Genomic DNA, 17,520 nt, shown 5'->3' on the forward strand with positions numbered 1-17,520 from the left:
TACAACCCTTTACTACCCTAATTTCCTCTGCTTTCCTCTGCAGTCCTTCTCAAAATGTAAGGTAATATAACAGCGCTTCCTGTTATCATTTTGAGAGGTGCTACAGAAAAAACTTGAGGTATTTCAGCTTGCTTGAGGGAAGGGGTTCAGCCCACAGGAGGGGATCACGAAGGATTTGCCCCTGCGTACCATGCATTTGTCATCCCTGATTTATACCATTTTATACTACAGTAGAACTTACTAACACAGCTTTCTCTTGGAATACTAGTCCAGTATTGGCAATGGCTCTCTGTTGTTTCAGGCATAGGTCTTTCTTTCCTATTGCCTGCTACATGGGACTTTGGGGTTTTTATTTTACAGTCAGCAGTGGTAAACTCCCCCTCTTCCCTACCCTTGGCAGGCTACGCACTCACTGGAAAAGCTATTTTCCTGTTTATTTTTTTCCAATGATAAATTGACTGGAATGTAACTTATAAAAAGAGGAAACAAATGCCCTACCATCACCAAACACATACTTCACATAAAAAATGCTGCTTCTGGAGAGTTCCAGGAGCATGGATCCTCCATGTTTTGGACCTTTGTTTCCTGGTTAGGGGAATATGGGAGTAGGAAACACAGCCTTCCAGGGCCGTGGGTAAAAGAATACCACCACTTCAGCTGCAGTTTCCGAATGTTGGGACTGGGACATTCTATATGTAAAGAAAAAGTGGTCAAGTGAGGCAGTCCTGCAGCAAGCCTTCACGCTACACATACTTTGAAAAATGTAAAACTGCAACCAAACAAGATCAGAAACAGCCAGAAGCATGCTCTAGGTTTTGGATAAACAAACAAACAAACAAACAAATAATTTAAACAGTGCAGGGGGCTGTAGCTATGGGAGGAGACTGAAATGAAGACATTGCCATCTCCAATATGAATTTTGCCTGCTCTCATTAAATTTTCCTTCACTTCTCAGTAAAAATAGTTCAGACCTCAGAAGAACACAGGCAGCCAAGGTGCCCAAGGGAATGCAAACACAAAAATGCACAGAGTTCTAGGTAGGAATGCTTTTCAATGTGCCACTCTTTACTAGAAATCTGGGAAGCAGAAGATTTGCCCTCATTTTGGCAAACACCTCCCTCATATAACTACACCCTGTTGTAACTGTTTATGGAGGTTTCCAGTAGATGAATCTTACACCCCTTTTTGGTGAGAAAGTCTGGAAGTGTTGAGAGGCCACAAAAATAGCTTTGGAAAAACATACCTGGTCACACTACCTAACCCTGTCACTCTGATATGGTACCTGCAAAACTACCTTTCATATTTAAGCACCTTGTCCAATATAGGTTTGCTGAGATCTTTTTCATTAGAGATTCTAGGGGTTCATTATGCTACCATCTGCATACAACCTGTGTTTGAGCTCTCCTCTGAAAGTCAGGTACTATTTCACTATGCCTACCTTAGATGCTTCTGATTCTCCTTGATGCCTCTTGGGTGTTCCTTTTGACTCTGGCAGCTTAGAAGAGTTTTCCTTCTTGAGTGAGGATGAATCCACTCTCTCACCTTCCAGTTGCAGGTTAATTCCTTCCGTGTGGACAGACAAATCGATACCGTTTGGATTTAGACTGCAATGGATAGCTGTGGGAAGGAAGTATGATAGGCTTTGAGCACATGAAGTGGAAAGAAATGTTAATCTTAAACCAGAGAGTTCTCAATATTCTCCACATTTCTGCAGGACTCTAGGAAATAGAACCCAAGACATGAAAATAGAACTGAAGTGAAATGCTGCCTGCATAACAATTCATTTAATTTGCAACTGTATACAATTGCACTGAACTGTATTAAATAAAAATCTTATGCACATAGAGCTGGCCATTCCCCCTCCCCCAGATTTTTCATCAGTCCCCAAATCTCTAGCAATGCAGAGACTGAGAAACTGAAAATCATTCACCCTTTGAACTCTTTTTTTCTGATATGCTTGCATTCTTTAAAAGCAGTCTAAAAACAATCCCGTTTTAAAACAGTTAAAACAGCAATTTCAAACACTGAATGTCTTGCAGAACAGCATTGTTTTTGCTGCCCATTGGAAGCTGAAAAAAGATGGAGCCAGCCTAACTTTGTTGGGTAGAGCTGAGGTGCTGCTACAAAACAAGTGTACCCACCAACCTAACTTTATGAGACGTTGGGGATAGGCAATACCACCACCTTGAATTGATTTCAGAAGCAAACTGGAAGCCAGGGCAGTTCTTGCAAGATCAGTTTTGTATGGTCTATATTTTATCAGGTTACTCAATAATGCTTGCCAACTGCAGAAGGAGTACCATGGGAGTGTATATGCTCCCTGTTTGGATCTGAGTGAAGTCTGATGCTTCAACCTGCCCGGGGAAAAGCCCAATCTCTCAGCAACCATTTAGCCTGGCTCATTTCCCAGTGGATTGCAAAAACAACAGAAGGGGCTCCAGAAGAATAAATGGAACAAAGTGGGAGATTATAGTGTCTTTTAGACTTCACACTTGCAGCCTGTGAACAGGCTACCCAATATGTAAGTCTCAAATTAAAGCTTATCAGGGTCACACAAAGGTTTGAAGCACTTGCCCATTCACTTATATATGGTTGAACATTGATTGCAGAGCATTGCTGGCCATACAAGGAGGCCAAGGCTGAAGTATGCAACCTTGCCTCTGTTTATTTTTAAACTGCAGGTAGGGTACATGCATGTTTATGAAACAAAACTGAAGAAGGGGACACAAGTGATCTTCCCTGGGGTCATTACTGGGCAGGTATTGGGACATGCCTACTGCTTTTGTTGCTGTTGTCACATATTGTCAAGTCAGTTTCAACTTATGGTGACTCTAAGAATGAGAGACTTCCAAGAGATCCTGTTATCAACAACCTTGCTCAGGGCTTCCTTCATTGAATCAATGTAGTCTGTTCAGAACAGGTTTGCCATTGAGCATGTGACTTGCTCAAGGTCACCCAGTGGGTTTCATGGTCGATCTGGGAATTGAACCCTGCTTTCCAGAGTCACAGTCCTTCTACTTATCCACTTTTTATTCATATACAATTAATTATCATATGTTTTCAGGGCAAAATACAAGACACCATAAACATAAGCAAAAAGAAAAACCAAAACAATTAACCATCACCACCACCACCACCACCACCAAAAATACCAGTATGAGAGAAACACAAGTTGATTCTTCCTTATCCAAAATGCTTGGGTCCAGAAGTGTTTTGGATTTTTAGGATTTTGGAATATTTGTATATACATTATGAGATACAGTGGATCCTTGTTATACGCTGGGGTTTGGTTCCAAGATCCCCCGTGTATAACAAAATCCGTGTATGCTCAAGTCCCATTAAGTATAATGACATAGCAAAATGGTGTCCCTAATAAAAAATGGAACATCAAAGTAAATTTATACTTTTTTGGAACATTTTCAAACCGTGTATGCTTAAATCCGTGTATAAAAAATCCGTGTATAAGAAGGGCCGACTGTATGTTGGAGATGGGACCCAAGTCCAAACATGAAATTCATTTATGGTTCATATACACCTTATACACATAGCCTGAGGGTAACTTTATCCATAATATTTTAAATAATTTTGTGCATTTTGTGTACACTGGACCATCAGAAAGCAAATGTGTCACTGTCTCAGCCACCCACGTAGACAATTTTGGATTATGAAATATTTAAGATTTCAGAATTCTGGAGAAGGGTAAATAGAAGCCATTCTACTTGCCACAGTATCAACAAATGAGAGCCACTAAGAACAATACTAATACCTATGCTGTTAATTAAATGTAAACTGAAACAGAAATGTTTTCAGAGCCTGCTCAAAAGGAACCAACAGAACATGGATGGGTGCAGGGGAGGGGATGGGAGATCTGTAACCCTAGAGCCAACTTTAAGATGGTGGATGGTTTTTTGTCTGCAAAAACTAAGCTCCCCTCCTAGTGATCACACAAGCAGAGCCTTTACAGTTTATTTCAATGCTCAGACTCTTAAGTAATTTGGTCCCAAGTTGTTTGTGGCTTTGAAGCACAAATCAGAGACACAAAATTTAATAGAAAAGTAATGCATTTAGTTAATCATTAATACACTAAAAAAAATGAACTGCATTTTTAGCAGAAGAGAAAATTATTATTATTAAGTTAAAACCCAGTACAAAAACTGATTACAGAATAAAGCTGAAAAATGTCTTACATTATTATACTCCTGCTTCCTTCTTCTCATCTTTAGCTTGGGAGAAAAGTAAACACCTCCACAAATTTCTGAAAACCCCACTTCTCATGCACCCCTCCAAATCATTTTCTTGCTTTGCATTTCTCCCTCCCTTATAATCGCACCTCTTTATCCCCACCCTTTCTTTAGCCACATGGATTCTAGAAAAAGTCCCAGGGTTAAGAGCTACAAAATATCACGGTACAAATGAGGCACATGGAGTGTCCAGTGTACAAAAGAGGAAAAGAAGAAGATTTCTCTATGAAGTTATTCTACTATATGATTTTTTTAAAAAAAAATCCTGTAAAAATTAATCTCTTCCAGCATAACCTTTTTTTAACTATGAACCTCCTTTAAATATATTTTATTCCTGTGGACTAGAAAGATTTAAAACCCTATAGTACATCAAATATTTATTTAAAGTTGCTCATCAAGGGTCTTCAAATTTGGAGAGAAGGACGTAAATTCACACATACTATTGTAATATTTTTATTGGAATTATTCCATACAAATTTAAAATAATACATGCTTTCCTGCCTTTTTCTCCTGTCAAAACATGTTTGTGAGATATCTTTGAAGAGGGTCAATTTGTGGGATGTGTAGTGAAGAACTTAAACCCTCTCTGATATATTTCTGATGTATCAGATTTCAGAATTCCAAATAAGGGATGCTCAACCTATATTAGAAAATTGGGTTCAGACAGGGTGTCTGTGGTAGCAGCAACTAGTAAAAAGGGATGTCTAGATGAATACTATCTCACATGGGAACCGCAAGGGTATCTAAGAGATCTCCTCAATTGGTGGTCATCATGGTAGGGCAGAAGGTACTTACATTTGTGGTAGAGGTGGCGATAAGGGAAAGATGAACATTGGCTTACCTTGTGATATGTTTGTTTTCAGCGATGGAGGCGATGGAATCCTCAATTGGGTTAGTTCCCTCCTCTCGCTCCAATAGGCAGGATCTAGGAAGTTGCAGGTGACGTCAAGGAGGGAACGCCCCTAACCTTCCAGTCGTTGTAACAGCCAAAGCTAAAGATTATTTAACACTAACATATAGAAGGTTAAGAACAGCAAACTATGTACAAAACAACTTGTATCTAGCTTATCCTCTCCAAAACCGAAGCGTGACCTCAGTTCTGGGAGGGCAGGATTCCATCGCCTCCATCGCTGAAAACAAACATATCACAAGGTAAGCCAATGTTCATTTTTCCAGCGATGGAGGGAGGGAATCCTCAATTGGGATATGCCAAAGCTATCTACTGTGGGAGGGAGAACTGACAATGGCAACTAAACAATCGCTTGGAGGACTCGTCTGCCAAACGAAGCCTCTGCGGATTGGAAAACATCCAAACGGTAGTGGCAGACAAAAGTGGAGGGGGAAGCCCAAGTGGCAGCCCTACAAATATCTAACAGGGGGGCATTAGTGGAGAGGGCAGCCGATGTGGCAGCACTGCGTGTAGAATGGGCGGTGATAGCCCGAGGGGCAGATGAGCTATTAGAAGTATAACATTTGGATATGCAGTCTCTTAACCACCTAGATAGTGTGGAGGAGGACACTCTTTTGCCCTTAGATGAAGCAGCAAAAGAGACAAACAGGCGATCAGAAGTACGAAAACGTCGTGTACGCTTGATGTAGATTCGAAGGGCCCGCCGAACATCTAACGTGTGCCAGGTTTTTTCCAATTGTCTTTTGGGTTTAGGGCAGAAAGACGGTAACACAATCTCCTGGGACCTGTGGAAGGTAGAGTTGACTTTGGGGATAAATGTTGGGTCTAGACGTAACACCACTGAGTCCTCTCTGAAAGAACAAAGCTCTGATCTGACTGACAAGGCTGCTAGCTCTTCTAGCGGAGGTAATGGCTATAAGAAATAACACCTTCCAAGTAAGGAATTTGATGTCCGTTTGGTGTAGTGGTTCAAAAGGAGCTGTACTGAGAGCTGCCAAAACCAAATGGAGGTCCCAAGTTGGATAACGGTGAACTACGGGAGGACCAAGTAGTGTAGCTGCCCTCAAGAATTTCTTGACATAAGGATGGGAAGAAATCTGACTTGATAGTTTGACAGGTAGAGCCGAAGTGATTGCTGATATTTGTCTTTTTAGAGTGTTGGGCTTGAGTCCCTTATCAAGTCCTTGTTGAAGGTAGAGGAGAAGGTCGCCTACTGAGAATGAGGCTGTAGATATATTATTTGAGTTACACCAAGAAGTGAAGTTGCGGTAAGTGTACTCATATATTCGCCTAGTTGAGGGTCTTCTAGACTGGATGATGGTATCAACTACCTGAGCATTTAGGCCATCTCTTAACAGGATGAGGCGTTCAGTCTCCATGCGTGAAGATTGAGCCATTGTGGGTCTGGATGAAATATCTGACCCTGGGATAACAGGTCTGGGCGCAGAGGAAGTCTGAACTTGTCCTGTGATAGGGATAAGATTTCTGGAAACCAGGCCCTTCTTGGCCAATGTGGAGCAACCAGAATCAGGGTAGCTCTTTCGCTTCTTAGCTTTAGCAGGCACCTGGATATCATTGGGATCGGGGGAAAGGCATAGAGCAGACCCGGAGGCCACGGAGCATGAAGGGCGTCTGTGTCCTCTGAACCCTGAGACGGGAATCGGGAGAAGAATCTTGGTAGGTGATTGTTTACTGGGGATGCGAACAGATCTAACATGGGAGTCCCCAGAGACCGGGATATCATTTGAAATACCTCTGGATGGAGATGCCATTCTGCTTGGTCTATGTCCGTCCTGCTTAGCCAGTCTGCTTTGGTGTTTAGAGTCCCTTTTATGTGTTCGGCCCTTAGAGACAGGAGGTTGATTTCCGACCAACTTATTAGCCTTTTGGTCTCCTGCATCAGCGCTCGTGATCTGGTTCCGCCCTCTCTGTTGACATGAGCTTTTGCTGTGATGTTGTCCGTCCTGACCAAAACATGGGTGTGGTTTACGAGCTGGGCAAAGGCCAGAAGGGCCAGGCGGATCGCCCTGAGTTCCAGCCAATTGATGCTGTGGGCTCTTTCGTGATCTGACCACCTGCCTTGAGCCACGTGCGTGCCGAGGGTGGCACCCCATCCGTGGAGACTTGCATCTGTGGTTATTTGTATCTGATGAAGAAGCCATATCGGGCGTCCCAGTTGTATTCGATTGGACATCCACCATTGAAGTGACCTTTTTACGTTTTGGGGCACATGAACCTGTTTGTGTCTCTTTTGGGTAATCATCTGTTGAAAGGGTAGGAGCAGCCATTGCAGTTCCCTTGAGTGAAATCGAGCCCAGGGGACACAGGACATGGCTGATATCATGAGTCCCTGAAGCCTTGCAAGGATAAGGAGATCTATTGAAGGTAAAGGAAGGATGGAAGTTATTAAGTCTTGAATGTCCTTTATCCGTTGTGGTGGCAGAGATACAACTCCCTTGAGGGTATCTATCAATGATCCTAAGTGAAGAATCGTCTGAGAAGGGATAAGGTGGCTCTTCCCATGATTTACCAGAAAACCATGGAGAGACAACGAATGTAACACCGCAGTGACAGCGCTGGAGGTCTGTTGAAAGGTTGGGGCGGCAATCAGTAAGTCGTCTAAATATGGGAAGACGTATAGGCCCTGTAGTCTCCAGTGTGCGACTAAGGCTATCATTATTTTGCTGAAAACTCTTGGGGCTGATGAGAGGCCAAATGGAAGCGCCCTGTATTGGAAGTGACTTTTGTTGTAACAAAAACGGAGGTATTTGCGGTGAGATGGGTGTATCTGAATGTGGAAATAAGCCTCCCTTAAATCTAGGGCTGCCATGTAGACTCGTGGTTTTAATGACTCTAATATTGTCTTTAGAGTCTCCATTCTGAAATGACGTTTTCGGACACTCTTGTTGACCCTCTTTAAGTCCAGGACTGCCCTCCATGATTTGTTTTTCTTGGGCACTATAAACAGGATGGAGTAGCACCCCTTGTGTCTCTCTGGAGGTGGTACTATTTCGATTGCCCCTATCTTCAGTAGGTGATCGATGGCCTCCAGCATCAGGAGGTGTTTGCGTGGACGCTTCGACCTTGGTGAAACTGTGAAATGGTCGCGGGGAAGGTGAATAAAGTCTATCAAGTAGCCCTGTGAAATAGTCGACAAGACCCATCTGTCTGATGTGGTTGTTTGTCAAACATGGTGGAAATGATGTAGCCTGCCTCCCACCAGATCCGGCGGGTAGTCAGGATCGCTGATTGGTTCCCTGTTTGCCAGGGTTGGAGGATCCAGTGTTGTTGGAGGCAGTTTTTCCGAAGGCTCTAGACTGTGACTGATGTTTAGGTGAAAATCTTCGATCAGGCCATTGTTGTTGTTTTCCATATCTGATGTCTCTTTGTTTGAAGGAGGAGTTGCTGTTGTTACGAAAGGAACGACCAGATGATTGACCCTGGCGGGAGGACTTTTTGTCGTCGCGTCTATATGAGGATGGAAGCGCCTTCTTTTTGTCTTTAGTCTCGATGAGTATAGGGTCTAGCACATCACCGAAGAGTTTTGATCCCCCGAAGGGAGCCATAGTGAGGTTCTGTTTGGATCGCATATCGACTTGCCAGTTTTTTAGCCAAATCTGCCTTCTCACCGGAATAGAGGCAGCCTGGGCCCTGGCACAAAATTGGATGATGTCAAGCGAAGCATCTGAAGTGAATGCCAGAACCTTCACTAGCTTATTTATACCCTGACGAAGCTTGGTGTCACCTTTGGGCACATGCTGGATAAGGTCTTTGGCCCAGCCATAAGCAGCCCTTGAGAGGATAGAGACAGAGGATGAAGCCCTGATGGCTGTGGAAGAAGCCTCGAAACTTCTTTTTAAGGCCGACTCTGCTCTTTTGTCTTCTGGGATTTTTAGAGTGTCGTCGCCATCTTTGGCGTAAATGGCTGATGAAACGAGTTGTGAGACGGGTGCATCAACCAAAGGGACTTGAAATTTTGACATCACTGAGGCTGGTAAGGTGTAAAATTGTTTGACTATTGAAGGGTTTGGTCTTACCGTTGCAGGTTTGGACCACTCTTCTCTGACCACTCTCATAAAGTCAGCAGGGAATGGGACCTCTGTGCAAGGAGGACAAGGACGTGGGAAGGAGTCACCCTTTCCCTGAGGTAAATCAGTGTCCAGAACCTGAGTAGGTTTGGGTGTGTCAGTCAATTCCAGAGCCTTAATGGCTTTCTTCAGGAGAATGGAAAAATCATCAGCAGTAAATAGTCTGGCAGAGGAAGGAGGAAGGGGGGTATCCATCTCCTCTTCTTCAGAAAGATCATTTTCACCCCCCTCAGAGACTGACTGTGACTCGGAGTTATCCATAGATTCATCTGAGGAATGATTGGAAAGTAGCAGTTTAGCTTTCTTGTAGTTTGACTGATGGCCACTAGATGTCGCCCTTCTCTTATGAGAGGCCTTAGAGTGAGTGGGTTTGGCGGGCTTTTTACCGCCACTTTTAACCGCTCCGAGGCGTTTGTGCCGCCTAGGTTTGAATTTGCCCCTCTCATTGGCTGGAATGGCCTCTGATGACGATCTGGCTGGCAATGAAGAAGAGGGTGAGTGAGCCCGGTGAGGGGAATCGTTGAGCCTCCTGACAGAGTCCCTGGGAGGGTTTTGGGAAGGAGGAAGGGCGGCTGGTATCTCACTGGGCAAGGACTGGGGATGGAGTAAGGGGGAAGGGGCGACCTGGCCTGCTAAGACCGAAGCCTGCGCTGCGATTAGGGAGGCCAGAAGGGAGGAAATCTCAGGGGGGAGGGTGAAGGGAGAGGCTGCTGGGAGAGGCAGAGAAGGGCTACTTACATGCCCGATGGGCTCCGCTGGTTGCACCACTCCTTCCCGATCCCGGGAAGGGAGTAAGTGCTGTGGCGCATCTGGGCTCGGAGACGAGGGTTCTCCCTCCTCCGGCCGCGCCAATCTGGGGGTCCCTGCTTGTGCCGCTGTGTGGACTCGCCGCAGGGCACCCTCAATGTGCGAGGAATCCCCGGACATGCCGGGGCTCTCCTCCGCATCCTCCATGCTGTAGCTCCTGACTCCCTATCTAGTCCTGCACTCGGAAGGAAGGAAGGGAAGGAGAAGGAAGGATTATTATTATTATTATTATTGTTAGTAAAGATGGAGAAGGAGAGAAAGAGGAAGAACGACCTATCTGGAGCGAGGCAGGAACAAGACTGGAAGGTCAGGGGCGTTCCCTCCTTGACGTCACCTGCAACTTCCTAGATCCTGCCTATTGGAGCGAGAGGAGGGAACTAACCCAATTGAGGATTCCCTCCCTCCATCGCTGGAAAACCCTCACATTTGGTGGCAATGGGTGACATCAGTGGAAGTCTTCACATTTGGTGGCAGCAGAGTATAACCAGAACCTTACAGGGGGTATATTTCTAACCTCCCTAAGAAAGGAATCCCAGTGCCTAGGGTCAACCACCAAGTAGGTTCCAAGAGCAACACCAGGAATGCAACTAAGGCATGAGGACATCCACAACATTTTGATGACAGGTTATGAAACAACACAGTACCATATTCTGTTAGGATGCCATATTTTTCATTTTGATGTTTCAATTCTTCACCACTGTATTTTAATTGGTTTAATGTATTAGTAACCTTGTGTCCAAAAAGTGAAATATTTCAGACAGACTCATCAAACACAGACAACAAAGACATACACTTTTCAAAAGATAATAACTGTTCTGATAGTTCTGAAATTTTCACCCCAACTCTCCTTTTCTTCTCATTATATACTGTGTGTGTGTGTATCATTTAATTAATGAACCACCTTCCCTTCATTTTCTGCAAAGACTTTCACAGGTGTCATCACAGCACACTGAAATTTGAACAGCCCTGCCTGCCTGCCCCCTCAAAAAGAAAGAAAGAAAGATTCAGAATTAAAAAGAAATACAAGCCAAAATTTAGTGGCCCGATTTCTACAGAATCCACTTAATCCACTGAATTATTTTCTATTCATTTTAATGGAAGTTTTGGATGTGTGACAAGACAAAAACAAGCCCCAATTCCCCAAAGGCAGGAAAGCAGGCTGGTAACTATAGTAGCACTACGGAAGCCATAAGTAATGAATTTGTTCTAAACTAGCTGAGGATTAGGGGCCCTTTCACACTATGTAATTATACCACTATGATGCCACTTTAACTTCCATGGCTATTTCTTCTGGATCTGGATGTGGAGTTTAGTGAGGCACTAGAGCTTTTTGGCTGAGATTTCTAACTATCCTCTTTCACAGGTATGCCAAGGCATTGAAAGTGGCATCATAATCCTATAACTGTGTAGCATCAAAGGGTCCTGGACTGACACCTTTGATTTCTTTTTTTTTCCCCAATCTGCATTTTTATAGGTTTATGATAAACCCCATTTTTTATTATTTGTTTGTTTGTTTTGCCATTGGGTGAATTATGATGTAGTGAAGCAGAAGTAACCATCACAAACCGTATCTTAACCCCAACCCTCAACATATTAGAATTCTCACTGGGGTCAGAAAATACCCCACAAGTCACTCAATAGCTGTCTTTATTGTGGTTGTCTTTAAACCTGGTGCATGAGAGTTAAAAATGTTTAATATAATGAGGCTTTAAGAAATCTGCCTTTATATAAGAACACACAATTTGGTCATCAAACTCCAGATGCTACCACACTGAGATTCCCATCATCCCTCCCCATGAGCTAGGCTGGCTAGGGCTGATGAGAATAGCAATGCAATGCAACAACTCGGGGAGAGAGACATATTCCCCACCCCAATGTAGCTCATCTACTCTGACCTGCACTCTTAAGGGCTTAGTCAGTTGTCTTTCTCAACTTCTTTTATCTGATCCTATTATAACCTGATGATCCTTCAGAAACTCTTAACAGGAACAAATTATACACATACATATAAGCAGCATTGCATTGCGGTTTGAACATTGGATTATGACTCTGGAGGCCAGGGTTTGAATCCCAGCTCGGCCATGGAAACTTATTGGTGATCTTGGGCAAGTCAGACTCTCTCAGCCTCAGAGGATGGCAAAAGTAAACCCTCTCTGAGCAAATCTTGCCATGAACACCCCATGATAGATTACCTTAGCGTTGCCATAAGTTGGAAACAATTGGAAGGCACACAACAAACAAACAAACAAACAAACACACACAGACACACACACATACACACACTCGAGAAGATTGCCCTGGGAGTTGGTGGGCCCTCCTTTACTAGAGGTATTTGAGCAGTGGCTTTTCATTTGTCAGAGACAGATATCCTCCACTGAGCAGGAGGTTGAGCTTGAGACCTCTGAGCAATGATTCCGTACTAAATCTTCACATGGGGCCTTCAGAGTACAGATCCCCAATCCCCATTTTGTACTTGTTATGCTACTGCAAATTAAACATTAATTTTACTGGTAACGAGGGCTATATCACATCCCCTATCTGAAGCAATAAGCTTTTGTGCAGCAGTTTCTGGGCAGTATGACCAGATGTGTGTTGTTGCATTCTTGTTCTGTTTGCAGGCTTCTCGTATGTCAGGGCGAGAAATTGCATGGAGGATAGAAGCCAATTTTTCCCTCAGAGCCCCCCTCTTTCCATGGTCCACAAACCCACAGCAAGCCAAAAGACGTCCAGTCTCTTCTGCAGTTCATCTCAAAATGATAACGTAACTTCCTTGAGCCATTTTGAGAGGGGCTGCAGACAAAAAGTAAGGTACAGTCAGCCATATCCACTGATTTTTTTTATCTATAGATTCATGCATCAACAGCTTTTGAAAATATTTTTTTAAAATATATTCCAAAAAGAAACCTTGATTTTTACCATTTTATATAATAGACAACATTTTACCATGCCACTGTATTTAATGGGACTTGAGCATCCATGGATTTTGGTATTCATAGGGAGTCCTGGAACCAAATCCCAGGGCCCAGTGTATTTAGAGGGAAATACATGGTTTTGATAAGTTAATGGAAATACGGTGGATATATTTTCACATACTGTCACCTGTAGCAGAGGCATTTTATGTGGTTTGGGGGGCAAAGACTACCCAAAAATCACACTGAAACTTTTTTTAAAATGAGGGACTGAGGACATTCAGGGCCTACAAAAATCAGGCTCCTGCATTGTTTCGGCCCCTGTCCTAGACAAATGGCTGGCTATTATGAGGACAGATCCCAGACTGAATAAGCTTTTAATCTGAACCAGCATGGCTGCTTTTGTTTTCTCACCAAAAGACATCATCAGAAAGCAAGGATCAGCAGCTCTAAATAGCATCAATGGAAAGTTAAGAAACTGTTCCCCCATCACCTCACCATCATTATTACCCTGTTAGAAACAAAGCCTTGAAAGCCTCCAGATATGTGATTTTAAACAATTATTCCTTTTAAAGCAGATGCCAAGACCCAAGCCATGCATGCCATTCCCTGGAGGAATTCCTTGGCCTCAAAGGATGCATGAAGCCATTCATTGCAGGACTCCAGGATGCTTATTTGGATCTCAGAGAGAAGACAGAAAAATAGAGATTCCAAACCAAGCAGGGGACCCGATGGAATCACGATGGCCCCAGGTGACATTAAATTCCTACATTTCCAAAAGTCACTAGCCAAGCAATTCACAATTTCCCCAGAGAAGCGAAGGTTATACAGTAATTTAAATCGAGCCAGGGTGTTTGTCACATCCCTAATAAAAAAAAGAATTGATACAAATGATCCTTCCAGTTATATCCCAGATACCTAATTGAAACTCTGGGAGGTCTGGAGGGGAAGGGAGGGGAAAGACTATTCAGTGGAACACTACTCAGGTTTTAAATCAATGTAAGCCAGATTTGGGACAGCCTGATCTAAAGTGAAGTTGAAAATCTTGCATGTAAGCTGATTAGTGTTATTGAAATCAATAGGCCTAAATCTACCCCAATACAAATAATTCAATTTAAACCTGTTGTGGAACAAACTGTATATGTCCAGTAGTTTGAAGAACCATTCCTTCCCCATTTTTTGCTAGTGCTAAAAAAGAAGGATGCAGGATAAGGCATTTGTTTAAGTAATGAGTCAGTCTGGCTAGAATTTCTATGTTTCTGTGCATCCACATAGCCAAACACCCTTTTTCCATGTCAGCTGTGGTGACTGGGGGCATTCATGACCAGCAAGGTAAGGAGTGCATGTCAGTAGCAGGGTGTGGGGATGGGTGTGTCAACACCTGCCCATCCCCATGCTGACCCAGACATCAACCCAGGTGAGCACCAGGGACAGGGGAGAATGGACACAGCAAGGTAAGGAACACAAAGGGCCATCTGAACAGCCTGGTTTTGCTGCAGAGTTTCCTAGAGACTCCATGAAAAACCAGGGGTTATCTATCCCAGAGTAAAGTCTATTTACCCTGGGGTCAGGACGGATCCTCTCCATGTCTGGACAGGCAGAATCCAGCCCGATCCTGCCCTGGGGTTTTTGGTCTGCACTATCTAATCATGATGACACAATGCTGGCGGAAACCTGGGACTTTTGGCCCTAAATTAGAATCAGATTGCAACTGGCTTTCTACACTGTGGGTAGAGGTTGTGTTTTCTCAAATCTGCACATCCCACTATATTCAGACCATGTTAAATGTGAACAGGAGAAAGCAATTGTGGTTTAGGTTTTGGTTTTTTAATTTGTATTTTTATCTTCATTTATCTAATTGAGGTTAAATTTCTTAGCATTATCTGCTGATTTAAATGCAATAATACTGCAATACATAAATACTTTTGAGTTTGCACAAAATTATTTTTAAATGTTTCTTCTGAAAAATTCCTGGGAAGTCTTCAGCTGGAGGAGGAGTTGCCAAGACTCCAAATTAAAATAAAAGTGGCAAAAAGACAGGGAAATTGGGGTATTTTTTAAATCGATTTTTAAATTAGTGTTATAACACTTTCATTTAAGTGCTACTGTGTGAATATTTTTGATACGTAGCTTAAAGAATATGTGAGCGCCAATTAAAAGATCAATTAAACAGTTGAAGTACCACCCTATGTTCCTTCTCTATTGCTGTAGATCAAGGGTGGGCAACCAGGGGGCATTTCTCCACTACCCTCCAGGCGCACACACACACACACACACACACACACACACACAAAAACCCAAATGCCTCCATTTTGCTCTCCAGTCCCTCTCAAAATGGAGACAGGAAATGATATGCTTCTGATAACAAGCTGTGGCCTCACGGGAGCCTTTCACACTTGCAGAACCTATTTGGCTATTGCTGCAGATTAAAAGTTGAAAGTGTTATAGGAAAATCGTTAACTATTAATTTAAAAATAAAATACAGTTTGCCTTGTACAATGACATTTGAAAACTTCAGTGAAACTTTTACAGAAACAAAATGCACAGATTAATCAAGGATGGACTAACAAAAGTTCTGTATTGTGTTATAGCACTACGAAAATCTGCTTTTCTAGATTCATACTTCTTCTACAACATTTTACTTGTTGAAGATGCTCAAAATCCATACTTTAAAAAAGCCATCTTTAAACCCCCTAAGGGGCAACTCTTATATTAAAAAAGTTTGATGCTTTCTAAAACAGTGAAGGTCAACAATGGACTATGTGGCACACAAAAATGAACCACACAAAGACACAGTTATTCATGCACCAGAGGTGGGCATTAGGTGGCCTATAGACCTTATTTGGCCAGTTGGAAGACCCTGCCCCTCCCCTGGAAGCCAAGGCTCTTGCTTTCAAGCAAGACTCTGGTTTGGGGACCCCAGCCCCCAAAAGCAAAACAAAAATTGCATTTAAAATGCTATTTAGGTGATCTATCTCATATGGGTACCACTAGACAAACTGCTGTTTCTCACTGGGGATCAAGGGAGGCAAAAATGGCCATCTCACCCTGAAGCATGTCCACCCCTGCACTAGGGATGCACAGAAAAGAAAGGTTGGGAAATACCACTGAAACTGCATGCTATTAGAGATGTTGAGCAGAGTTTGATTTCCAATGAAGTCCTCCCACATCCTATTCATACCATTGTTTTCTACTCTCCTTTCTCTACCTGGGAAGCTTGCAGGACAAGGCACAGCATAAGGACACTGTTCTTACCAGTTGCTATCTGTCTGTGTGCTCCTCTGAAGAGGAATGGTCACCCTATGTCAAGTCAGTTCACTGCAGCAAAACCTCCTTGGGATCAGCAGTTACTGCTTCTTCTGTTCCCTCTGGAGATGGTCTCCATACTTCTCTAGCTTGGGAAAGGTAAGCTCTTTATGCTTTAAACCTCTTTAAAATCGGTGGTGTGTTGAGTAAAATTGCTAATTTTGTGGCTATTTCAGAACACATCCCCCTGGTTTCCAATAATTCCCCATGGAATTGGCTTCCTTCATGTACATCAATCTCAGTTTACATCCCCAGCTTTGAAATGCAACCGCAGTGTAAACCAAGATCTGACTCTGCTTAAGCATTTAATTATCATAGTTATTCCCTTTAACTGAGCTGACGTACCCAGGAATTCATCTACTTTTGCACCTATACTAATCTTTATTTACTCACCATTTACCTATTTTATACAACACTTTATTTCACAAAACACAGGAGTGATTAATATAAATCCTATCATGTAATTAGAAAAGGATTGGTTTAGGTTCATTTAAGCCAGTGGGTTTCTAACCTTTGATCCTCCATTAGTTTTGGATTTCAGATACCAGAAGCCCTTGCCAACTTGGCCAACAGTCAGGAATTATGGGATCTGAAGTCTGATTTAAGCTGTCATTGTAAAACCATACAGTCTTCACAAACAATTATCATCAGGGTTCAAAAACTTATTTTCACCACTGTAGCCAATTTTCTTTGCACCTTGGAAAGAGAAGTTCCACAGTGAGGAATGGCTCCAAGCTTATTTCCACACATAAGAGCTAGATTTAGAGAGGCTTGAAACCAAGTATAGATTAACGTTTTTATATACAGCGCACCCTTTCCTTACACTGGGGATCCATTCCGGACCCCCCCTCCACATAAGGGAAATTCCACGAATGCTCGAGCCCAATTGAAAACAACAATGGGGCTTGTGCATGTGGTGAGGTGCGGCGCGCATGCCATGGGCATACACACCATTGCCTTTTCCAGCATTTGGCTTTCAAAGATGTGTATGACGTGCCTGCCTATGATGCAGGTACACTGTATCTCCTTTCCTGAAACAGTTTTGTGAGACAATAAATGAACGTTTTCTTCTTATCGTATTAAGCACCATGACTCCTGTTTTTACTCTAAGCTTGTCCACACTAGCCCATTTATCTCTAAATATCACATATTTCTACACTTAATTTGTACCATTTTAGCAACAGTAAGATTATCTAAATTCAATCTACCTTTCTCCACTATACACAAACCAGAAGGGGGGGAAATTGCAAACATTCTAA

At 42.9% G+C, this 17,520-nt stretch overlaps 1 protein-coding gene across 1 annotated transcript in view; it reads right to left on the reverse strand.

Moving 5' to 3' along the window:
• SAMD12 (sterile alpha motif domain containing 12) overlaps nucleotides 1-17,520 on the reverse strand; it is a 180,235-nt gene that overhangs the window by 152,067 nt on the left and 10,648 nt on the right. The window contains exon 2 of the mRNA XM_089518390.1: nucleotides 1,439-1,617. Within this exon, the coding sequence (XP_089374516.1) occupies nucleotides 1,439-1,617 (179 nt within the window). The remainder of the gene's footprint in view (nucleotides 1-1,438; nucleotides 1,618-17,520) is intronic.

This window comes from Sceloporus occidentalis, unplaced genomic scaffold (genome assembly GCF_023333645.1).
Source record: "Sceloporus occidentalis isolate IW3139 unplaced genomic scaffold, rSceOcc1.0.p SCAF_3, whole genome shotgun sequence".
NCBI classification, from domain to species: Eukaryota; Metazoa; Chordata; class Lepidosauria; order Squamata; family Phrynosomatidae; genus Sceloporus; species Sceloporus occidentalis.